This window comes from Falco naumanni, chromosome 8 (genome assembly GCF_017639655.2).
Source record: "Falco naumanni isolate bFalNau1 chromosome 8, bFalNau1.pat, whole genome shotgun sequence".
Taxonomy (NCBI): Eukaryota; Metazoa; Chordata; class Aves; order Falconiformes; family Falconidae; genus Falco; species Falco naumanni.
This window is the reverse complement of record NC_054061.1, coordinates 9,426,705-9,452,860: the sequence shown is the minus strand read 5'-3', so window position 1 is coordinate 9,452,860 and position 26,156 is coordinate 9,426,705. Positions and strand designations below refer to the sequence as shown.

General features: G+C 38.2%; 1 protein-coding gene across 4 annotated transcripts in view; it reads left to right on the top strand.

Annotated features, from left to right (window-relative positions):
• EBF1 (EBF transcription factor 1) overlaps nucleotides 1–21,827 on the top strand; it is a 280,105-nt gene extending 258,278 nt beyond the window's left edge. For 2 of the 4 annotated variants that reach the window (XM_040604801.1, XM_040604800.1), the window contains exons 12-17: nucleotides 8,871–8,936; nucleotides 9,539–9,716; nucleotides 11,522–11,701; nucleotides 15,366–15,560; nucleotides 15,920–15,988; nucleotides 21,110–21,827. In XM_040604801.1, coding sequence (XP_040460735.1) covers nucleotides 8,871–8,936; nucleotides 9,539–9,716; nucleotides 11,522–11,701; nucleotides 15,366–15,560; nucleotides 15,920–15,987 — 687 coding nt within the window. In that variant the 3' untranslated portion in view covers nucleotide 15,988; nucleotides 21,110–21,827. The remainder of the gene's footprint in view (nucleotides 1–8,870; nucleotides 8,937–9,538; nucleotides 9,717–11,521; nucleotides 11,702–15,365; nucleotides 15,561–15,919; nucleotides 15,989–21,109) is intronic. The other 2 variants (XM_040604803.1, XM_040604802.1) reach the window with 1 other exon arrangement.
• Nucleotides 21,828–26,156: the final 4,329 nt, after the last annotated feature.

Below are 26,156 nucleotides of genomic sequence, written 5' to 3'. Positions count from 1 at the left end.
TGTAAAGTGGTGCCCCTGCTTTTACACTGTGAAGGTGTACACAGAAGGGTAGTGTTATCTCGGTGAAATGTTGGATAAATTTAGTTTATTAATTACATGGTTATTCAACATTTACACCTGCTTTGGATAATTTCAGCTGAATTTTTAAGGCTGTAAATTAAAAATAATAAATATCAGGAACAAAATATCTTGTGTTTCTGATAAAGTTGAAAATATTTTAGAATATATTCTAGGAGGCATTTCATTGGAGTAGTCTTTCTGAGCCAAAGCCTCTTTGTACAATAAAATACTGTAAGTCCTTTGAATACATAGTTATAAAATACAGTTGTTACACATTTGGCATTTTATGCTTCCCTGGAAATTACCACTTGGTATCTACACCTAATCTATGGTCTGTCTTTTCATTTCAATTGGGTCTGAAGTGGTCCTTCGTTGTAATGAGAATGCCCCTTTCAAGAGACTTCTTTTAATTATACCGATGATAAAATGTAAGTGAAAGTAGTCATTTGTAGGGGTTATGACTGAGCAGTGTTTTAACTGTAATACTAAAACCTACCAACGTTATTCCAGTCTCTATTTCAACGTTTTTATGCACTCACTCTCCGCAGCATGGAGTGGAATATCGGTGTAGGTCAGAATTTTAATGTGTCTTATTTTTCAGTTTTCCTCCTGCTATTAAAAGTAACATGAACTCTCAATTTCTAACTACTAACGTTTCCTACCTTAAGCGTACAATCCAGAAAAGTGTGAGTTTCACAAATCTTACTGATATGCTGGAGGTTTTTTTGTTTGTTTTGGTTTGTTGAGGTTTTTTCCCCTTCATTAGAAGAAAATGTGGATGGGTCTTTAATTGCATATAGGTGAACACTTGGTTTTTACAGAACATAGCTAGGTTGGCATATTTAGATATTTGTATCGATAAATGCATTAATAAAAACCAACTCTGAAAATTAAATGGACAAACCACGTATGTACAATTTACATTTTAATTGCTAGATGGCTCTGCTGATTTAACTCAGCAAACATTCTTGCTTTGTAATACCAAACATAGTTATATATCTCTATAGATTTAAATGAAGACAAGTGAATTATGCCACCCAATAACTTCTAGATTCGACCTAATGGGAAAACAATTTAAAAGTGATACAAATTGACCTGTGTTTAGAAAGTCTTTGTGTATATAAATTATAAAAAATAGGTATCAGCCTGTCTATTTGCCAAGTAAAATGTTTTTCACTCATACAGATACATTGTGCCACACACAAAATCACAAGCCACATTTAGTCTTTTTTTAATCCCCAGCATTCCAGGGTTTTTTTCTAATGGGCACAATAATATGATCTATAAAATAGAGCTTCTAAACCAGCCTGTGCAGTATCTTTGAATGACAGTCTCAGAATTTAGTGTCTCTGCTCATTTTTCCAAATTCTTTTTAAGTTTACTTAAGTCCAGACCCTTCAAATAATTCAAAACATTCTTCTCCTTCCATAAGGGGACTTTGACAATTTTCCAAAAATATATGGTTATAAAATGGTCATGACAAGACTTTGAGTAATAACTCTTTTATTTTCTTCTTTTCTCTTGCAACTCTCATCTGCAGCTGTTTTCAAAAATAGGAATGTTAATACTATGAAGAGCAGAGGAAGAATTATCAGAAAATCTTACATGTGCAAAACAAAACAAAACAAAAAAACCCCAAAAGACCCAAACCTAAAAAGCTCATTAATCTCAATAATGAACATCTGCTTCACAGTATTGTAGATCCTGGTACAAATAGTTTGGGATAAATTTTCAAATAAAAATATCTGAGGTTCCTATCTGAGATTGCTTTCTACACGTGTCTGAATATTTTGCCCGGGGACTGAAGGTATCTGTGGCACATGAGGAAACTTTATAGTGCAAAATGTGCTTTTAGGTCATTGTGTCAAACCTTTGAGGTCAGATCGAAGAATAGAATGTTTGTTCATATGTTCATGGATAAATCAGGAATAATCTTTTTGTTGTCTAGATAGACAGGAATAGTGTGAGTCATTGGAAAGTGGTGCAGAGGAACTGCCTTTACATGCTACGGTAAATACTGCAGCCTTTGGTACAGCATGGAAAATGTGTTTCCTTTTGTGATCTCGCTATGTTTCAAAGTGAGGGGATCTGTCCTTAGATCCTCAGGGGGATCTTGCAGGAGAACCTGTGGGAAATGCTGTAGGAGATGCCAGAGAATTACCATAGTGTTGATTTCTTAATGACAGTGTTAGTAAGTCCCAAATATGACTGACATCTACCAGCTACCAGGTAATGTGTTGTAGGATGTGGATAGATATAAAAGTACTATATAGTAATACCTACCAGCCCTGCGCTGCATTCACAGAAGGTAGATCGGCCTCATGAGTAAAAATTTGACAGTTTTGAAGGTTCTTGCAGGTCGCTGTAAGTGCCTTTTACTGGTAAACTTAGAGGTCTAGGGCGAGGCATACCGTAAATGCACTTGGGAGGATCAAAGTTCTACAGCTATCAGAGGGACGTAGATGTGAGTCATGCGTTCATGGTTGGATAAAGTCCACAAAAGAGGTGATCTAAGCACTGGCAGAGTGATTTTAGTTCTGCGTATCTCCTCTCACACACCCCACTCTTCTCCCTTTGACTTAGAGACCTAACATTAGCAGAGAACCCCAGAGCTTTTAGCAACAAAACTCTCCAAATTACTTGCCAGATGCTTCAGTTGATGATAATATGGTGGGAGCATCCAGACTCTAAAATGTCAGTTTATTCAAAGTTATTCCAATGCAACTATATTAATGCCAGTTTATTCCCGGCTACTGTGTATCTAGATGAAGTACACATCTGTGCTAGCTACTAATTCTGTTGCCATTGTTATGTGCCCATCATTTATGGAAATGAAGACCAGCAGAATGAGTTGTGTGGAGAGGCTGATACCTTTTTTTAGTATCTAAGAATACCCCGTTAACAGAAGGATAATAGGGGTAAGATGGGAGACTTGCAAGGACAGACTTACAGGTGATCATCATAATTTTGTTCCTTCTTTTGTCAGCAGAGTTTGCAACAGAGACTGTTTGAATAGGCTGTGTTTTCCCTATTGCGACGCATTTATCACCTTTGTGGTTAAGAGGTGTTTTAATCATCGATTCTCAATGTTTATGGCTAGATGCCTGCTCGCATTTGCACTTCAGTGTTTGTTCTTTCTGCTGCCTCATATAGGCTTTCTATATTTTATTTATAAGGTTGGCTCATTGTGGAGCAGGTGGTAAGGTCATGCATGACTGTTTTTAGTGCTGTAGATTTAGGCTGTGATTTTCAGTTTGGGTGGAGGCTGATGAGACTACAATGGCTTGGAAAAGCTAAGGTTCCGGCTCCCACTGTAGACTTATTTTCTGGAAGTTGCAACTGAAATTCAGTGGCAGGAATTCAGTGCACTTCCATCTTATAGGCAGCGGTAAGCAGAAGGTTTTTTTTTACCCCTCAAGTGAAGTATGTTCTCTTTCTCTCTCATTTTGCCTTCCTGTCTTTCTAATGTCTATATGGTGTTTACTTCTTCAGTATGATTCAATTATAATATATGGAAACAATTCAGTTGTTTGTTTGCTAGAGAAGTTTTCATCTTTGTGTGAGTACAAATACCTTTTTAGTGAAATGGCCCTGTTATTTTATACTTCCCATTAGGCTGGCATAGTTCCCTCAGTTTTACAGTAAATGGAGGATCTTTACATTTTGAATGGCTTTTATGAGTCTTTATAAAACTATAATTGCTGAAAATGATACAATAATGCAGTGCTCAGTGTAGATGTGGAGAGAAGGAGGTTCTGGACAGGCTGAAACTCTTGTATATCAAGCTAGATGACTGGCATTTTAGATCTGTGGCATCCTTCTAAATGGTGCTCTACCAACATGCTGGTTTTCCCATTGCACTTGAAAGAGGTGTTCACAATTTTATCTTTATCTATTAAAATATAACGCATAGACAAATTTCATGTGTATGTTTAAAACTTAGTTCTAACACATATCTTTAACTAGCACATATATAGTTTCACCCATTGAAAATCAGAAGAAAAGTTTGAGCACAAATTATTGTAATTTTGACTTGAAATTTCAGAATGTGACCTTTGCATGGTGAAGAAGGGAACTGGAGTCTGATGTTTAGCGTTTTGACTCTGCAGAGGAGTGTTCTTGCAAGTAGCCATGAGAGTAGGAAGTTAGAAGGCAGAGCCAGGAGGTCAGACATAAGAGTCAAGGAAGTATGAATGACATCATCATCCCTAAGTACCCTCTCAGAAGATGAATGAGCTCTCTCTTGTATTACAATGCTAAAGAGCATTAGAAGGTGATATGATATCTAGACAACACATAAGATAAATGCCTCAGAGTATGCTAGAACAGCTTCTCCCCCACACCCTCCATAAGTACATAAATCCTTTGGTGGTCTCAATAATACAATATGTGGCTGATGAGTATTATGTATTGTGGTCAGCTTCTTCTTGACAAAATTCATTTAGATTTAAGAAATACCTTGAACATTATCTAATTTAATTACTTAAGCTGAATAAGAGTTACTCTAGATACCCTTTAGCTGACTAGACTCACAGCTCTTTTGGGACAGAGAGTGGATATTTTTTCACTAGTTGGTGAATGAAAAGTAAGGAGTTGTCAACAGAAAAAATATCCCATCTTTTTTAAAGCTGGAACAAAATGATTTTGTCATGATAAAACTTGAAATGCAAGTTTCATTATTTTAATGAGTGCCTTCTGAAGGAAGTGCATGCCACAAACAAAATGTGCAAAGTTGCTGTGATGTTGGTTCAAGGTACGTTCTGTCAGAAGTGGATTCAGTCTGAATTTCAGTCTTTGTGCTTCAAAACCACAGTCATTCAGCTATGATTTATATAATCTTTCCTACAATAATCTTGGAATGTGCAAAGCTGCAGCAGACATCACTACCCAACCTCCTCTTTTGCTTATGTAAACACCCCTTAGTATTTTCAGGAAGAAAATTTGATTAAAATACTTAACTGCATTCCTGTTTCAAAAATTTAAAAAGTAAAAATCACTCTGTATAAGATCAGCTTCTTTTTGGGCAAAAAATGGACTCTGGATCTGTGGTGTGTAGCTGCATGGAGGGCAGATTTCTGATGCATGGTATTTAATCACTAATCTTTCCTCTCTTCAATATTTGCTCAATTGTTATTTTTATAGAACTAAAATGATGCTCATTTGAAATAAAATGCAAGACAAGAAGACCCTCCCTTTAGATCTAACTACATGCTGCAAAGTCTTTTATTCTAAACCAAAAGCTGTCAGACTTTTAGCCTTAATAGAAGAGTGGATCTTTCTTGACAAATGCCCCCATAAATTAGATATTAGCTTTAGTCAAACTCTGTCTCTCTCAGGAAATATTTCCACTTGCATATTCAATTGGAAGGACCTTACATGATGCCCACTTACTGCTATGAAAATCTAGGCTTCTGAGATGAAGGCAAAAAAAATTTCTGTGAACAAAAGAATATCTGGAATAACAGACCTTGAGCTTATGCAGGGATTTCTTTTTATAGAATGTGAGTTTCACTCACTTTTTGATATGTCTGTCTGCTGCTCTGTCCACCTATCTATCTGTTTATCTATCACCATTGCAGTGGTAACATGCAGTATCAATTGCATTTTAAACGATATAGATCTTTTATATTAGCTGTCCTTTTTTATAATACCTTTTACAAATTTAATCAATGCATTTTAATATACAATATAGTTTAAGTGCAATATACAATAAATATTCGGGCTTCATCTTAAACATGCTCTAGCCTTTAAATTGTTAAAACTGCAGTGCCCTTTCAATCTACTTACATAATGTCATAAAATATACATTTCAAGGTAAATGAAGTCAGCTACTTCAATTTAGTCCCTCAAACTGGTAGTAAATGAGAGGTTAACACTATGGTGCCAAACCCATTATTGAGTAAATTTAGCACCTTGGACAGCTCTGTAAAATCTTTATTGCTTTCCTGACCTGCTCGTCATGTTCTGTCTATGTGTTCAGTGGCTCTCAGCTCTGATTGAAAGGCAATATATTAGATCCCGAACACAAACATGCTCGGGGGCTGCTTCACTGTGAGCGTAATGACATGGAGGTGAGAACAATTTTCTGGTCACTGCAATCCAAGCACCTTGCAAGGTCTGTTGCTCTAACTTATAGAGGACTTTTGGGGCTCCTTTGTATGTCGAGTTGTAACAGTAGCTTCTATGGTAATTTAAGCAGAGCTGTGAAGGGTTTAAGATGGATTCAGAAAATAAGAAGTTAATATCTTGAGAATGTCTCTACTAGCATTTTATTTGTATTTTTAAACCTAGTTTGTGTCTATAAGAACTACCGTCAGCTCTGGAATAGAAGATACTACTATTTGACACAGGAGTTTTTGTGCAACATCTACTTTGTGTGATCTGAAAATGTCATAAAAAAGAAATACTTTTATTGTGTGAAAATATTGTTAGAGAAAGTATGAAACTCAAATTTACAGACTCTGAAAATGTTGAAAAAAATATAACCATTGACTGGCTGGGAAAATTGAATGCTACTTGTCAAGCATATTTCAATAAACCACCATGGCAATTAGTTTTATTTACATGCAATATGATATGGCATCAAAGAACTTCCAGTGTTTAAGAAATGCAATATATTTGATATTAGGTAGAGCGGCTGTAAGATTCCATGTAATTACCTTATTTTTTAGCATGGTCTTCAATCTCTTTTTAGATGCATTCTAAGGTTTTTAGCTCAGCATTACATAAATAACTATGATTAGTCAGGTAGAGCAGAAGTGACTATTTAAACTTTCTTTTTTTTTTTTTTTAGTAATTTGGCATAATGACAGCTTAGGTTAACAATATTCCAAAGCAGTTTGTGGGCTCTCTATCACATTCTAATTTTCCGTTAGTGAAATATATAGTGCAAACACTTTCTACTGAAGTGAAATAAATCCTAGTTTGCAAAGTCAAACACCTGTGCAGTAATTTTCCACCTAAAATCATGGATTGAAAAAGGTAACATTTTTCAGTAACATCTCTATTCTTCTCTAGTTTGTCCCTTCAGTATGAGGCAAAAAAGGGCAACTTAGTGTTTGGATGATTCTGGTAAAGCAACAAGGATTGATTGTACCTGGAATTTGTTTGTACTCTGTCTGTCCATGATTGTACTGGTAACTGTTGTGGTCAAGGTACACAAAAAGATCCCAAAACAACAACCACAACAGAAAGAAAAAGAAAAAGAAAAGAAAAGAAAACAAAACAAAAAACAAACACACCAGAAAAAGGCTGTAGCAACTTAACTCCTCAGGATCTGTTTCAAATGCAGTGACTTAAAAATCCATCAATTATATATTACATCTCACTTCTTATGTGGAAAATAATTTCAACGTGTGTTCTGAGAGAGGGGTGTGTGCAGCAGAAGGTAAGCCTAAATGTTTACTGGGAGTACAAAAATCCTCCATCTCATTTTTGAATTTAGGACATTATATATGTCATAAGTAGTTACTGCAGTATGACAACTATTTTATCTTATATTATAGAGAATTTAAAATTGAAAAAAATGCTAATATGCATCTAAAAGCTTGTCATTTGAAGAGTTGTTCAAGGATTTTTGAAGAGGTTATGGTGACAGCAAAATGAATGCAATTATATCTCTATTTTCTGATCAAAGTCTACAGTATATGAAAATTGAGCATTACTGTTTCTTTTTGGTATAAAATATGGCTATTGTGTAAAATATTTTAAGTTAAAAAGTTTAACTTTGTAGAAAACTGTAAAATCCTTAGAATTGGTACTATTTTTGTAAGATACCTGCAGAAATATGCCATGGTGAATAGGATCGTGTTAGTATATTAGAGCAATACTTAGGGATTGGGAATTACAAAAATACATTGTTTTTCTCAAAGGACAGTCTCAACTGGTTTTGTTCAGGCAATTGGGAATCTGCTAGATGTTTTGAAATAATAATAATAATAAAAAATTCTTCTGGGTTAATTCTGTAATGCATTTTTACATTTTCTATCAGGACTGCTCATAGGGATTTTTTCCAGACTGTAAAAAGTAAGAACACAGGAAACGCTGTTATTACTTGAATGCCAGTTTAAAATGCTCCAAGAAATATTAAGTGAAAAGGAACAACTAGAAAAATGGAGAAAAATAAAAATGCCCAAAGTAGAGAACTAAATCCCAGACTGTTTTAAATTATGCTGTCCTTGCAGGGAATTTTTCCAGGAATCACGGCACCGTACTGGGCCATTCTCTCATACCACATGTGTTTTCCTCTTGTGCATCATTTTATGTACATGGATCCTACCCTGGCCCATCGTATCAGGATACAAATTGAAGAAGTTGAAAGGTTGTGTTACCAGTAGCATAGGACTGATTGGATATCTTTTGAATGTGGCCTGCTGGGTAAGGTCACAATTCCTGCAGTATGCAATTAAGAATAAAATAAACACATTGAAGGGATTCATAACATGCTCTGAATGACATTGATTGCAGTAATCTAGTAAATGACCTCAGGATTGTATTCTGCAATAAACTGATGAGTGTTTTATAGTGCAGATGGTAGAGACAATTGAGTGATGTATTTTATTTTGCAGCACCAATGATTCTCACCTTTTGACTTGATTAAGCATGTGTGTGAATAGGATGAACTAGTGATTTAACACCATTCAGTGGTTGCTGAGAGTTGTTACAATTAAGGAGTACCTGGTGGGAGGGAAAGAAAAAGATCCACAAAACACAGTGCAACTCATAGAAGAGTATGAAAGATTCTAATATTTGTTTTCCCCCACAAGGAGTGTACTGAACTCAGAGGAATGCATCTGTTTTTATATTGACAGGAAGTAATACTTAAGAGGGCTGCTGATTTAGTAGAAGCACTCTATGGTATGCCACATAATAACCAGGTAAATGCATTCTACTTCAGCAATTCTTAAACATGGCTATTTCTTAGATGTATAGATAGATCAGAGGCTAAAGGTATGTGATACTACAATGTGAGACAAGAATAAATACAGAGGGCAATGTCATATCTGGAGTAGAGTTTAGTTTGCTTGTTTTCTTTTTTAAAGGGTGTGAATTTAGTGCTTGCAAAAGCAGTGTGTTATTAACCCTGGAGGCATTTGCCCACTTTGACCAGATACTATATAATACGGGCAATGATATGCGTTATGTCTTGCCACCTGGGATTTTTCAATCTTACCCTAAAGACAGCTTTACGGTGGAGTAAGTCTAGGCTCTAGCCCCTTTCTGCCAGTTGGTCTTGTTACACAGAAGCCTGGCTGCTGGGACTGAAACTTCCAACAACTCTCTTACCACCGATGCCAGGATTTATCACGAAGGCAGCAGATCTTATGGGAATTAGCTATCAGTCAGCCAGCTGGTTGGGAAAGAAAAGCATCTAGTGTTTGCCTTTGGACAGGGAAGCATTTCATTTTAGTGTGTAAGGAAAGGTTTGTCAGAGTCACGTTGGTAACTTTTACTCTTTTTTTCCCTTCTTATCCTCCAGGAAATAATCCTGAAAAGAGCAGCAGACATCGCAGAAGCACTCTACAGTGTCCCCCGCAATCACAACCAGCTCCCCGCCCTTGCTAACACGTCAGTCCATGCAGGAATGATGGGAGTGAATTCCTTTAGTGGTCAACTAGCTGTCAATGTTTCCGAAGCCTCACAAGCCACCAACCAGGGTCAGGAGAAGACTCGTCTTCCTCTCTCTATGAACCTTTTCTGATAAGAGTCAGGGACATGTGCAGTGGAGGAGGGATGGTTCAGAACTGAAGGCTAGGAGCACATCCAGGCAGGCACCATCCCGTGTGCAGGCACAGCTTTTGAGTGACACAATGCTGAGAGGCCTTTAGTGACTTTTGCCCCAAATCAGGAAAAGCACTTCTGCGTACATCTAAATAGCTTTTCCTTCTGCTCAGAGTAACACTTGTATCTGTGTTTAAATCCCACTAATTTTAAAAGGATTTCTATCGACTTTAGTGTGTACTTAGTGTTAAGTACTTGCTTATATATTTTCCTGAGCATGGATGATCTCTGAGTCTGGGCTGATGTAGCTTTTCTTTATAACACAAAAGTATCCCTTGAATGTTTCTCTGCTTGGTTTGGTTTTGCAAGAGACATAATATAGGCACTGATTTTTTTTCCGCCGAGTTTGAGATTTTTCTAGATTTTGAAACTAGCAAAAAATAGAAATATTTACAAAGACATTTTCAGAGCTTATTTAATTTTTAGAATAAAGTGGGTTTCACTTTATGTAAAAGCAATATTGTTTTAATTCCTACAGTTAAGAATAATTCTAAAAAATGTGAAGAACATTTTTGTAAGAACCCTTTGCATTTTCCCCTCTCCTTTGCTCTGGCCTATTTATTATCCAACTTAAAAATTCACTTTAATGTGAAAGTATTAGAATAAGGCTGCTTTCTAGAAAGGCAGACAAAATTATTTTGCATTACATTAAAAAAATAGAAGTGATTTGTAGATTAAAATATTTTATAGATCTACTGTGTGGTAGGAAGAAAAGTTGTCATTTTTTTCTTCTAGGAGTGAAGATGCATTTTGTATTTCTGTGCTTCTAGAAACAAATCTTCCTTTTTTCATGTTTGCATGCTAATTTTCCCCAAAGTATTTTCCACAATTAGGCAGAGATTAAAATTTTAACTTGGTGCCAAATTTGATAGTCATTTTCTACCAACATGATGACCAGACCAGGGCAAAAAGACTGAGGATATCCCACTACTTTGAGAAATACACCCTACATTTTCTAAAGTGTGCAGTGAGCATCTCATTTGAGATGCATTAAATGAGAGCGACATCAGAAGAGGGTTAACGTATCTGAAGTTGCTATGTACTCCTCACTTTGAAAATGTAGGTCATGTTTAACTCTATTTCCTACAAACACCTCTACTAGAGGGAGTGTTCCTGTAATACCCAAGCCTTTGCTTGAGGGTGGGGGTTGCCTGAGGAGCTTTGAAGGCTGTAGGCTCCCTCCTCCCCCTTTGAGCTCCCAGCAGCGAAGGTTCACCATTCTAAGAAAGATGGGAACAGACTTTTTAGTAGAGTCTGTAGCAACAAGACAAAGGGTAATGTTTTTAAACTAAAAGAGAGGTAGATTTAGATTAGATGAGGAAGAAATTCTTTACTGTGAGGGTGGTGAGACACTGGCACAGGTTGCCCAGAGCAGCTGTGGATGCCCCATCCCTGGAGGTGCTCCAGGCTTGGAGCAGCCTAGTCTAGTGGAAGGTGTCCCTGGCCATGGCAGGGAGTTTGGAACTAGATGATCATCCAACCCAAACCATTGTGTGAGTCTGATTCTATAAAATTGAGTTACTCGGTGGTAGTGGTGGTCAGCCCTGGCACTCCCCACGCGCACCATGGCTGGACTAGGCTGCTGGCTTGGTAGCCCAGAGTTACTTGCTTGTAGCTGTTTGTGTAAGAAACTGTCATCAGGCTAATACCAATTTCTAAATATGTTCCCTCCCCACAAAAGGTTTTACTCGCAACTCAAGCAGCGTGTCGCCTCATGGCTATGTGCCAAGCACCACCCCTCAGCAGACAAATTATAATTCTGTCACAACAAGCATGAATGGCTATGGGAATGCTGGAATGTCGAATTTAGGCGGTTCTCCAACCTTCCTGAATGGATCTGCTGCCAATTCTCCCTATGCCAGTGAGTATTATATGGCTTTTCTGTAGTTTGCATATTTTCATTAGAAGGAGATGGTGACTTTTCTGTGATACTCAATATTTAGTTTCTATTTTGAGCACTGAAACAGAGCTTGGTCCTTTCTCTCCTCCCCAAGGCACTGACCTTTGAAGCGGTTTGAAGACATTAGTGTTGCCAGCAATGCTTTTATCTGGTTTTTATTATTATTATTATTGCTGTTGTTATGACTATTATTATTATTATCACTATTATTATCATCATCATCATCAGGGAGTCTCATAAGAGCTTAAAAAGGATAATGTCTCTCATGATTTGGGTTGATAGTTTCATAACTTAACATATACTCTGTAAATAAGAAACCTTGTCCTCAACATTGCTAGAAATCAGGGAAGGCACAGGTGACTTAAGGTCTGTTGGAGTGGATTAATGGTCAGTTGTCAGCACACAACTTGCTGAAGTGGGTATGAAAGGAAGCTAAGGATATTTGCTGCAGGAACAATATTTTTTTCCAGCTGTAAGATGTGAAGGGCAGAAAAGTTTACTGTAATAAGACTGACATTTCCATAAGCTGCATGATGATGTTTCTGAGACCTCTGAGCAAATAATATGTTCATAACCTTTATAGAAATTATGAATTACTATTGGGCCTAATCTTGATTGCTTATACTCCATTTGCTTTGTAAGTAGGTATTACACTGACTTCACTAAGAGCTTAGTATTAGTCAGTAAAATGTGACAATGGCTCTTAGAGCCTGTGTTTTAGTGTCTGTACAGCGAATGCCACAAAGATGTAAGTCATACAAATCATATATTCCATGGTGTAAAGAGCTTATGGTCTGCAGTCCCAGTTATGGAAATATTTATGTGTAGGACTAACTTTCTGCATTTTGATATTAAAGGTTTAGTAACCTGTTTAAATATAAATACATTTCTATTGGTAAAGGCCTATGAACGTCTTCTGCAGCCTGTCACACAGATCAGTAGTCCCTATTCACATGAGAAAATTAAATGAAAAGGACCTGTCCAATTCCTCCGACTTTACTCACGTGGGATAAAGGATTCCACTGACATCTGTAGAAAGCTGCTAGCAGAATCAGGCCAGAAGGTCTTATCATATAAATAGGTTTACAGGCTGAGACCCTAGTGTGGACAGGACAAACAGACTGCTGAACATACCAAGGTTTACGCAGCAAATCTTAAGTTTAATGGTGTAACAGCAGTAATGAATTATTGTGAATCGCATTGCTAGAGTTCAGAATTAAAAAGGGAATAGTAACCCTGATTTAAAAAATTACTTCCAAGGCTTCTTAGCTGCTGCAAATTTAGAAGAAAATATTTACCCACATAACTAGTACTTGTAAGTGGAAATTGCTAACCAGTTATTATTTTTGTACTCTAATAATAATGTAACATGTAATGTTACAAAGTACCTTACTTATTAAGTTGAATTTACTGTCATAGAATCTGTGCACTCTGAATTCATAATATAACATGATTGATGAGACATCTCTTTTTGGAAGCAGATGCCAGTAATGCATTTAAAATACTCTAGCAGTGTATTATTTCATATTTATGAACAAAGTCCTCTTTAGAATAGCACTTCACTTCCCAGCCCTGCTCCTCTATTCTAGTTATATTTTGGGAGGTTTTCTTGGTTGATCTGTCATTCTGCTAATGCCTAATCCATTGAATCAGAAAATACTTCAATCATGACCTGAAAATTAAAAGGTGGCATTCTTAATTAAATCAATAAACTAATTGCTGTATAGTAGCAATTCAATTTAGGTGCTTTGATTGCTCTCCCTTAGCAAGTACTTCCAGACATAGAGTGACTTCAGACTAAGATTGTATCTGTCAGACTGTGAAACTTTGAACATTTAATTTCCATTAATTGATTTCCTCAGTGTTAACAAATATGATATCAGATTCTCAAATAAGAACTTAAATAGGGTGATTTTTATCTACGTAAAATGCAAGTAAAATAATAATGCAAAACCCTGATTATAGGAATTTTACTCTATAATATGTAATTATTCATAGTCTCCTTGTGCATATAAGCAGTTTCTAAACAGGATGAACAATGAAAGTATGGGATCTTACTATTGGTCCTTTCCTTTTTATTTTTCGTTGGATAAGAGGGGAAACTGGCAGTATTGTCTGCCTATAAAAGTAATTGGCTTTATTTTCATAAAAACAAATTCACTTAAAACCTCAATGATAAATATATAGGAGATTCAGTTTGTAAACACATAACAGCTTTGCATTTTGGACAATCAATTCAGTTTTGAAAAAAAAAAACCAAAACAAAAACCAAAAAAAAAAAAGGATCTACACTTACTTAGAAAAGACTCTTATTATAGTCAATCTTGTAGTTAAAGCCAGATCTTCATCTGATGCATACCAGAATTGCTTACCTATTCCAGCTGAGATTCCAGTCAATGGCTCTGAATGAGAATGTTGTATTGACTGTATTCATTCAGATGCTGATCATAGATCCTCTGGGAGAATTGTCTTGACCATTATAAAACAGACTTACATTTTCAAAATTCTCCGTTTCGGGTGAATTCAGCTCCATTCCTGTGCATAAATAAAATGGTCATGTGAGAAATATGACTGGTTTTCATGTCACTGAGAATTCCTAGGAAGTCCCCACAGCAGAAACTTTCCCAAAGCTGATGGATACAGAGAAGGTGGAGACCGATTTTAGTGCTAGTAGTTATAACATGGAAAACATCTGTGGCCATTGTAAGAAAAGTTCTAGTGGTTTCTCCCTTTTAGAGAAATAAAAAAAAAAACCACACATGACTTCTGTCAGTTAGCCACACATTCTTTTGTGCAACAGAAACTGAACACACTAGAGACAGGAGACCAAAGGAGTATAAAACTGTCAGAGCAGCCATCTCACTGGTTGCTTCATGCTGGACAGCCTCCATGTATATATATGTTTGTGTATATATATTCACAGCTTTCAGAATAACTCCTCTAAACCCTAGTTCTTTCAGGGTTTGAGAGAGGAAAGAAATCCAACCATTTTTGCTGACTTTTGGCAAGCACGTTGACTGGGTCACCACTAAGAACTTTCTACCTTCTGCAAGTTTGCTTGAAACCCTGTAGGTCTTTCTGGAACCGTCTTGCTACAAGGAAAGCATGGCTTAAAACGGTGGGTTTGGAGGCCAGTTAAAAACTCAAACCTTTCCAAGTTAAAAATTCCAGATTCAGATTCATACTTCAATCACTGTTCTTTCCCATCAGCTTTGTAATCCCTGAGTTACCTACACAGTCTGGATTCCCTCTTATCCACCTACACAAAGACGTTACCATTTCAGACCAAGGCACTGGCTAATACCACTCATTAGAAAAGTTTGAAATGGGATGGCAGGGCAGGGCTGTTGTAAGAATGAAGAGTTGCAGTGACAGAGAATTAAGTGAGTGTTTAAAAGCTCCTAGAATTATGGCTTCTGAAGACCTGCAAAACAAAACAAAGCAAGCAGGTTTCCTGTAGTGATCGATCATACTTTGTGAACAACCCGAAATCTAATTGCAGTAAAGGCCTTGGCCATTTGAAATCAGACCCAGTGCATCCAAGAAGAAGAGTTCTTTTGTTTCTGCAGCCTACTGATTATCTAATGCTAAGGAATGCCTCTCGGGGTGTCTTTTTTTCCTCTAGTTGTGCCATCAAGTCCAACAATGGCCTCGTCCACTAGCCTCCCCTCAAACTGTAGCAGTTCCTCTGGGATTTTCTCCTTCTCACCAGCCAACATGGTCTCAGCGGTGAAACAGAAGAGTGCTTTTGCGCCTGTTGTGAGACCGCAAACTTCTCCTCCTCCCACCTGCACCAGCACCAATGGCAATAGCCTGCAAGGTAGGTGAAACCAAGTCTGGAGCGTAGATGGCTGCTCTCAAAACCACGAGTTCCTGGTGCCTTGCGAGGCTCTAAGCGACACTGAGTTGTCAAAGGGGATAGAAGACAATGGGGGATTGCTGGTGGTCTCTGTCCTAAAATTTCCTCCTGTAAAGAGTAACTGGACTCTACCACCAGCCCACCTAGTACCATGCAGGTATTTGGCAACCACCCTATCTCTAACTCGACTAATACTGCTGAGGCTGTGTCTTTTAAAGCACAGACCTACTGTTATGATAAAAACGAGTAATATTTCAGCTTACTAATACCATCCTTTTTCTTTCTTTCCTCTCTTATTCCCTGTTGTCGTCCTTTATCAGACCAGTCTTTTGTGGACTCTAGCAAGTACTCCACTGCAGGGTCTCTCCAGGGGCTGGCCTTCTCCTGAAGTACGTCACTCAATCTTCCCTTCCTTTTTTTCCTTTGTCATAGTACACTTGTGCAGAAATCCTACTGAGAGCAAATAGACCGTTACAGAGCTTGGCAGAAACCTTTGCCTTTCATAAATAGAAGACACATTACAAACTAACAGCAGCATTTTCCAGTTTAACTCATACCAGGGCAAACATTAGTTTCCACTGATTAATGTACTTCTATGCCAATTAATTCCATAAATGGCACAGGGCCTTTTTGAAAGCCTATTCAACTGTTGGTATCAAGGGGCTGCTCCTTTCTGCATCCCTTCCCCTCTCATTACAAAGTATTCCAACATTAGCACCTAAATGCGTTTTCAAGCGTTGATGCAAGCCGAGGCAGTGACAGACAAAAGCTTGTCAAACCGAGGATGCTGCAAAGACCAGCACTGCCCATTTCATTGTTTGGTTCAGCCTGTTTTACAACACTGTGCCTCAACCTTCCTGTGTAATTACCTCACTGTGCCTTAGTGTGCTGGGAGAGATATTTTCATGCTCGCTTATACGGAGGAGTTTCCCTAAAGCAGATGCAGCCAGCAGCCTCCAACTGTGCCAGAGGTGGGAAAGATGGTGCGGTACGCATTGTGCTTCCCCCAGACCTGAGCTCTGGGTTTTTTTTCCATGTCCCTGTGCAAATTATCCAAAGAACATCAAACCGGGAATAAAACCCATCATTTTAAAAACCATGTTTATAAGGAGCTGTGCAGAGCAGGGGCAGGATGGTTCCACAGGCTCCACATGTCACTCTACAGCCTTTGGAAAGAGAAGCACTGGGCTCGCGGGCATGATGTTGATAGCACCGTTAACAGCCAAAAAAGCCTATATACAAGTAGAGTGGAAGGAATTAATTCATAAAAGCTGGGAGCTATTGTGACTGAAGGAAAGAGATGTCCTCGGTGTGTTTTACATTGGTGAACTGGAGGGAGGAATCCTTGCAGATGTACACACATGCACACAGAAATTGTGAAAATACTAGGAATGTGTAAGCAGAAGTTAGGTACCTTTGGTCAGGACTTTGTTATAAACACAGACTGTGTCAGGAATAAAACACAACAAAATTTTCAGATGAGCTGTAGCATTTAGGAAGTTAAGTTTTGTGCATTTAGAAAATTTGGCACTGCTGACATACTACAAATTTTAAAGGCAACAGCTAAAAACATTTCACCTCCAAATTAAAAAAAAAATAATTAAAAAAAGGAGCTAAGAGTTGACTGCTAGAAGCTTTTGAACATGTTAATGTTTTTTTCTTCTCTTTACCTTGTCCCAGCTTGCTGTTGCGGGTGGAGAGAAAAAGCAAATAACAGCAGAAAGCTTTTTCAGGCACTGTTTTCCTTTCACAAGACACAGAATTCTTGGATTCCGCATACTCGGTTACGAAAAACAATTACGGAACAAGCTGAGAGCACTGAACACAACTGGGTCTTGCTGATTGCCTCCTCATTATGTCACATCCACACCTGTAATGCCCAGAAACCACACAGATCTGAGTGTTCCCCCTAATTTTTATTTAGCAACTCTGTTTTTATACTAGGAATGAGACACCAAGAAATGGTTCATTTCTAGGTCATCACTGAACTTCTTGGTGAGTTAAAGACACACAGCCTTTAGTCCCATGCCTTCTGACACCACCTGAGGCTTGTAATAATCACTCAGAAATGCACTGCCTGTTGTGCCTTATTGCTTAAATAAACAACCGTGTATAAGGAGGCTGTCTTATCTCTCTTGGGCTTCCGGATACATCAGAAAGCAATCAAGCTTTCCTTATGTAGCTTAGATATCAGCAGAACTCACTAAAACAACAGCTAGGCTTATCCGTTGTTCTCTTTGCCATGCAATTTTGGAAAACTCAAAATACATTATTTCTGTAATCTGCTAGCAGCAAATACAAATTAGTATATGATGCAAGAAGTAATGGCTGTTGGTGGGAGTTTTTCTACTCTCTGCCCTCCCTTTTTGGAGGTGGTGTGATCTCATACCTACACTGTTTCCCACCGATATCTCTGTTTTCAGGATCAATAACATGCTACAGCTGAGAGAATTTGCATGACTAGATGCAGCACTTATGTGATACACTTATAGAGTGAAATAAATGAAGGCTTGGAAAGAATGGAAATATCAAAGCTTTTAGGCAGAAAAGATATCATATCCATTTGCCTTGTAATTTAATTCAGAATTTCAGAGCTCTTCAAAAACAATAATGCTTTGAAAAAAAATGAGCTAAGATCTGCAGCTGTACTATTTGTTTCCAATGGCAAAAGGTGCATGGCTGGTATGTAACTACAGGGAAACGTCTGAGTCATAAAGGGAGGAGCTGCAATTATGTCACCTTTATTCGGGCTCTGACCCAGGGTGGACAGCTGTGCTGTCCTGAGAGAGCCAACTCTTGACCACTTTTTGGTGAAATTGATTTGGTTCTGATTAATCATTTAGCTTGCAATATTTTTTTGTTGGAATAATATTTTGACATTTTCTAAGCGTAGATAGTTTTTCTAAAGCAAAACAACATCTTGTTTTACAGTTTTGCTAAATTTAGAATTTAGCAAGGGCTGAAAAGGACAAAAAAGTTTTAAGTATTATGCACAGAGGAGTAATTATCCATTTGACTCTGCTCAGTTGCACTCATCACATCTAGGAAGACTACCTGTTCCTATCGCTTAACTTGCCTATTTGAGCAGCAAAGGAGGGAGCACTGTTGTCAGGTTTGCTTTTCTCTGCGCTGTAACGTACAGCACCGACACCCAAGCACTGCAGTCCCACCCCTGTATTCTGCTAAACAACTGCCATCCAGAAGTCTGCAAGTGCATAACTAATGGGGATAAAAATTGTTATCCTCAGGTAAGAAACAGAAACAAATCTAATTGCTTGATCTAATACAATGAGCGAGAAGGAGAACTGGGACAAAACCTGTGTCTCAGGTCCCTGCCTACATGAGTCTTTCATATATTCAGGAAGGGAAAATTCCACTCTCACCCTTAACTGCAGGTTGCTGCCTTGAAGGGCTGCCACAGCAGAACTACAGTCTGGTTGACTGTGTCCATTGCTGGACACCTATTTTATTGATGCCATAGAGGTCTGTGGTTCAGGGTCCATACCCTGCTCCACATGTAAGAATCCCAAAAGCAGAGCAGGGAGAGCATTGCTTGGCTTGGGTTGGCTTCATTTTCAGTCACATGTACCATGGGGACAGCGCAATTGTGAGGATTCGGAACTTATTGTCTGAGAGACTGGTGAGGTAAAACCTTTTGAGAATTCTTTTAAACAAAGCTGCTGGGTTTTTTCACCCAGTGTTGATTAAATCAGCAAGGATTCTAAAAAAGGCAATATCAAATTCATCCTGCGATTGAGATGAAGGAGACAGCATAGCTGTGGAGATAATGTGAAAATGCATCCTCAGATTATCTCCATGGTGGAGCCAAAAAAAGCCCACGACAAGAAATACCTCAACAAGGAAAGTCTTAGACACGTCCTCGATGCTACTCACTTAAGTGTCTTCCTGTAGGGCTTAAAGCAACTTAAGTCACCTCTCTATCCCTTTTATCCTCGTTCTCAGCTCCTTGAAGAGCCCTTACTGGAGCAGAAACACTCAGTCCAGTGATTCCACGTAAAACCATTGCTGAATGATAAATTCCAAGAATCGAAATGCTGCTGTATAGTTGCAACATGTCACCTCTGAGGATGGCCTGTTGCAAACATGTGGATGTGTTTTGCATTCTCGCTTTCTCCTCTCATTTTATTTCATTTAATCAGTGCAGTTTACTCGAGCTGTTCTCCCCTTGCTGATTAGACTTGTAATTCTTGCACATATGGTGGTGTTTGTGCAGAAAACATTTCCCTCCTCTCCCCCTCCAACCCCAAATCTGTGAGTCTTTTACTTTGGCTCTGTTCTTATCAAATAATTGCAGCTGTAATTAAAGCACAATGAATCAGCACCAGTCACAGGGTTGAGTTCTTCCTTAAGAAATTACATGTCCAGATGTCTGAGATGGCAGGCACTTCTAGCATTTAAATAATGTGCCCATGAAGGTGACTGTTTTCTACCTTTTGGCAAACAACCGTACAACTGGCATTTTTAAGATCCATTGTTGTTACAGTTTTCATCATAAACTTGCATGTCTACCTCCTGTAATGATGTGCTTGCTCACAGTATGTCACTTGGACACTTGGTATGTCTGATGTGCGTAGAGTCCCTGGTAAATAGAGGGAGACCAAGCTGGAGGTCAAACTATGAGGAAGACTGTACCTGTTGAGTTTTAAGGAGTGTGAGGAGTGGTAATTTCATAGAAAATTAGGTTGGGAAGCAACATAGAATAATAATAATAACAAAGAAATACTGATGATTCAACTTGGCCAACAAAAGAGAAGACATTCTAAATGAACACTATCATAAGCCTCACTCAATGTAGTTGGTGATGTCTGCTACAAGTGTCATGAAACCCATGAGACGCCAGTCTGCCAAATCACCAGTTAATGCCATATTGCAGTTTGAAAATTGGATTTGAGAGTTTAAGTCCTTTTCTGAGTACCTGGAAATACATACGTATGTCCCCGGCTTGAACATTGAACTTGTAAGAGAAAGCTGGCATAGGAGAATGACCCACTGCTGGTGTGCCTCACGCAACACGCACCCTGCCAGGTCGGTAATACTGGTGCCCTGTGGGACCTCAGCCATTCTCTCATGTGGAACAAGTATCTGCTTTGCTTTAAAGAGTAACAGAATGTGTGGCAATGGCTGGGTCAGGTTTAAGCCCCCTGTGCATTTTGAGATCTTGAAGCTAAAATCAGAAAATTAAGTTGGGATCCGATTCTGACATCAGGGGAAGAGCACTTTTTCTGCAAGAAAATCACTAATTTCAGCAGAGTCACTTGCGATTTAAACCACTTTCTGATCAGAATGAAGCTTCCCATGATTACTGTGCACATAGTTGTCTCTACTGGTTGATAACTTATATATTAATTTAATCCATAGTTCAGATAAGTACATTGCTAGTAGATGTTTAAAAGCTCTGAGGATTTAAAAAGTTGCTTGATAATGCACAAAAGTAACTTATTTCCTCTCTCTCTCTCTTTCTCCCCCCTCTTCCCCTTTCCTTCTGACAGCTATATCTGGCATGATTGTTCCCCCCATGTGAAAGAATTGCCTTGAAGAATTTTATTAATGAAGAGGTTGAATTCTGCTTCAGAGAGAATCTGATACAAGTCCCAGAGTGGAACTTTTTACTCAGGCCTTTTTAAAAATAAAAAAGAAATAAAGAAGGATCTTACAATAACTGCGGATTTTTAAACAAAACAAAAATCACCATCCTTGCAAATACTGAAATTAACAATCTACAATTGCAAGGTGTTGATTCAAGTTGTCCATCCCAAATACCTGGGAGATATATTTATTGTATGTTGATTAAAAAAATCCACCTTTTTTTTTTTTTTTGGGGGGGGTGGGGAGCGGGGGCTTGCTTTTATTTCCTTCTGGTTTTTATGGTTTTTTAAGGCTTGATTTAACTCAACACCATTTGTCTTTTATAAATCATACAATTACACAAGGGACACTAGAAATGGAACTCCACAATTTTAATTTATGGTATTTTTTTTTTAAAAGCTATGTAAAGAAAAATGAAGTGGTGTCATTTACATACAAGTCTGTATGGGACAGAATAGAAGTGCCAGTTAGTTTTTCGTAGAAGAATTATGGCCATTTAATTAAGGGTCGGCTCATATAGGTTGCTTATCCAGTGGTGACTTGCTAATATGATGCATTTTTAATGTACTAATTAAATAGATATAACTCCCTAGAAAGCTGGTATTTTTGGATGACGAGGGTGGGAAGAGGGGTGGGATTAGTAGCCTCTGTCTTTAATATCAGGCTAAGTAATTCTGTAAATAACGCAACAAGAAAGGTTGGTGAAAGGGAAGGGAAGGATGCGAGTAACAAACACGTTTCCTCTTGAACTGAAAATCCAGTGCCTCTAGGTACACTGCTACAACTGCAGAACTGGACGAGCGTGGCTCTCTAGCTTGTATATCAGAATCTTTCCAAATGAGTGGCCTTCTTGAAGCTCAGTGTCACCTGAGCTGTGCATAAAATGCCACTTGGGTTTTGCACAGCCACCGAACGACACGGGCTGCGGCCACCACCGTGGGGTGTTTTCAGCGCAGCCCCTCTCCCCTCGACCTACTCGGTCTTAACAGGGCAGACTGAGAACAGGCTGGTCCACGGTTCTGCACCCTCACAAGCTAAAAGCACATGTTTTTGTCAGCCTCCCACTAGGATTGCTCCTGTATCAGTCGACCCCCTCAGTTTGTATCATAATATATTAAGCAACAGGTAACTGCTTTTGAATAGTAAATGGAAACCTGAGTTTGGGGGTGGGTGGGGTGGGGCTGTTAGGAAGGTTTCAAATCAAAACCATAGCTTCTGTTTTACAAAAATTTTGCTATCATTATCTGGGAAGTGTTCTTAAAAACTATTAGTCAAAGAGGCAGCAAAGCTCTGAAGATGCATTACCTGATATTTTTTCTTTGCTGTTGTGTTTTGTATGTAGTTATAAATACTGTAGATTTTTTGTGATTTTTTGCCAAAGTTGTTGTTCTATTTATACATTTTAATGTCTTAAGACAGTTTTTCAATATCACAAAAAAAGAATTTTACTGCATATTTTGCAAAAAGAGCTCACTACCTTTAGCTTGCACATACTTGCAAAATTAATTAAAGAAAAAAAAGCTTTTTGTTTCTGTTTTTTGTTTGTTTGTTTTAAAGGGGATTTTGTAAAATATCCATATAAATAATGTATTTATCTTTGGAATTTGTACATTGCTTTTTGTCCCCTACAAGTTTATTTTATTGTGTATGTTTGCTATGTGAAAAGTGCTGATTTGTTTGGTCATTCACCGTTGTATTAGCTGTTTAAATGTGATTTTAAAACATTTCATTTATAGTTTGTTTGGGTTTTTTTTAGTATTGTTTAAAACCATGCTTCCATTTTTTTTAATTTCCACCCAAAAGCCATTGTCTATTTTTGTATTATTTGTAAGTTAAGAAGTTTTTTCCAATATATGGCAAAAAGTAGCATATTATTCTTGTAGCATTTAGTTATGTAGATTTTAAAAAAAAAATGTATCCTTTGCTTTTGAGGCTTAACAAAAACTAATGCTGTTTTACTCTATTAATATGCATGGGATTTCTCCTCTTTGGAGTGACGCATTTTTGTGCATTAAATATGGGGAGAAACTTCATAGAACTCAATGAAAATACTTTCTTTCTTAAGTCTGCTTGTATATTTCTCTGTCTTTCACATAAATATAAACCAGCAGATTGGATGCCTTAACAATGCAAATCATATTCATTTCACTTGTACATTGTACTGTGCACCAGAACTGTCAATCATCACTAACATTCTAAGAAAAAAAAAAAAAAAAGGAATTGAAAAGCACAAAAGAACTGTTTTGTTACCTTAAAACAATATAACTTTTTTCTAGTCGAGCAAGAAATCATTTACAACGATGCTGCAACTGTGCATGCTTCCTGTATGAATTTTGCAATGGTTTTCACTAGAATGTCACAATGTGATCTCTGGGGGGAAGGGAAGAAAACAGGATTTTTTTTTTCATGGTGAGAAAATAAAAGGAGAGAAAACTGGAAAATGTGAGAGACATCAGTTAATTGCTTCTCTGTATTCCAAGCGATTATTCTAATTCACATAGTAAGCAACAGCACGACACTGTAATCAAATTTAAAGCCATATTTTGTCCAGTGACACCATCAATTACCCCTGTAGAGCTCCACTCAAAATCATAGCAATTTTGACACCAGTTTTAGCCATCGATGTTTGTAGTCTTCTACGCCAGTGTCCAAAGATCCTTTGACAATGTGCATAGTTTTGTTTTGTTGCAGCTATTTATAGTGATCTGATGAATGGGAATTTATAAAAATCTCCCCTGTGCCACCCTTATCTTTTACAAAGTAAAAGATACAGCTGTTTACAGAATATGGCTTTAAGTGGAAACATTCAGATTTCAGTTTTAACAAGGTGAAGCTTCACAATGACTGGATTGCATAAAGTATGCCTATTTCCTCACAGTTGTACTAGGATGCAGCTAAAATGAAGTCATCTCTGAAACTACTAACCTTTCACCTTCTTATCTAAATCTTTTTGAATAGACACACACACTGTACAGTTCTATTGTTAGAGAAACTAACTACTGTAGAGATTGTTATAATTTTTTTGCAGAAATTCAAGCTGTAAAAACTTTTCAACTTTCACAATATTTAATTAAAGTTACTTCCTGTCTGTGAATACAGCTCCTAGTTGTGTGTTTATTTTTCTGCTTCTGCTAGCTAGTAGATGAGAAAAAATAAAATACAGAAGCCAGAGGCTACTGAATTGTCTTTCTGAAATTAAGGAGAAGCAGAAATTCATGGAATTGCACAGTGAAACATGGTGAACGCTCGTGCACAGAAACTCTCCTTCCTCTGTCGCTACTGGATTTCAAAGGATCCTCACTTATAACGCTGAACGCTCGTCCTGTTATGGTTATTGTTATTATTTCCATTGCTTTAGTCTAATGATTGCCTGAAGGGCCAATGTATTTTTCTAGCGCATTTCAGGAGCCTATCGAGCCTTAGGTACCCAGTTGTGTTTCTCTGAACTCAGTGACCATGAGGTTCAAGACAAAGGCATATTAGATCCAGTGCCAGAGTCCCAGGGAGATTTAGGTTTGCATCTTGGTATTATTTAAGCAGCACCTCCAGGATCAGGTCTTAAGTGACCTGTTTAAGGCCAGCCCCAAGAACTGTATCAAAGTATGTTGAGCTGTAACTAGCTCCTTGGCTTGACCATGAAGGAGGCTCTTCTAAAGCATTTCCATTCTGCTACCCCTTCCAAAATGACAAATCCGTCAGCTGCTAAATTGACTCCAGGCATTTAATTTTATTCTGTACTCCTCTGGCAGGAGAGGACCATAAGGAGCTTTACCTTTGGCATGTGGAAGGTTGACATAATGGCACTTAACCGGGCCTGAAGCGTGGCTGTCATACAGAAGACCTGTATGGGGACAATCAAAACTCTCTAAACACCACACCTAAGGCAAGGCTCCAAGCATTTCCAAGGTAGGAATAGGGATGTTGGGGTTGCAGTTTAAATTGAATTAAATTTTACTTCAAAAAAATAAATTTGCTAAAAACGTAGGCAGCTAGGACTGGCTTCTTGCAATGTGAAGCGTTGGATAGCTCTTAAATGGCAGCAGATCCACTCCAGTAGTTATTAAAGAGAGCTGTTGGCAAAGTCAGACCCCAACTGTGTTTACTCTTTCAGCACAAGAGATCTGTTTCTTCTGCCTGAGATAATTCTCCTGGTTCTCTTTCAAATGGTGTGAATATTGGCAGCTCTCACTGCAGCCGAGGGCTCTAGGAGTGCTCAGCTTGCTAGGAAGATGTTGGGTCACATGTGGCTGAAAAAACATCTTAAAGATGGAATTCAGGATGTAATATTAGGCAACCTGTCCTAGGAGCAGCAGAACCAGAGCACTGCTCCAGCCCTTTGGATCCAGTGAGAATGTTTTTGTCTGAAATTTCAGCCACATTGAAAAAGAAGGGGAGGTGGCGGGTGCTAGGGGAGGTAAGATGGCATGAACCATCAGGCTTCTCGTTCAGACGGATGCTGAAGCCTGCTGGTCAGCCCCACCAATTCATCTGACAACCCAAACTGAGCTCGCCTGGGGTGACAGTACTGTTATAGGTGATGCATTGCTTTTTTGATGCCAGAAGAAAAGCCCCCAAAGCCCAAACCACGTGAGGACCAGTGGCAGGGTGCACATTCAGGTATGGCTGCAGTGAGACACAGATCCCCTGGTGGGTCATATGCTAAAAGGGAGTGGAGTGTCTTCTGTTACAGCACAGAGAATATGTAGGCGTGGGGGCTTAGGGTAAGGTGTGTCACAGCCAGGCTTATTGCTCCCTCCAGACTGGTGGCTTCTTTAATTTTTCAGCAACTGTAGTAGTAATTTTGACTTAACAGTTTGCATCTGGCAGTGGGATTGGTTGTATTTTTGTATGGGCATGCATCTGAATTTTTTATTTAGCTTAAAGACACCTCAGCAAAATGAGCTACCTTCTCTGTTTGCTTCCTGGCCTTGTCTGTGTGTCTGCTTATTC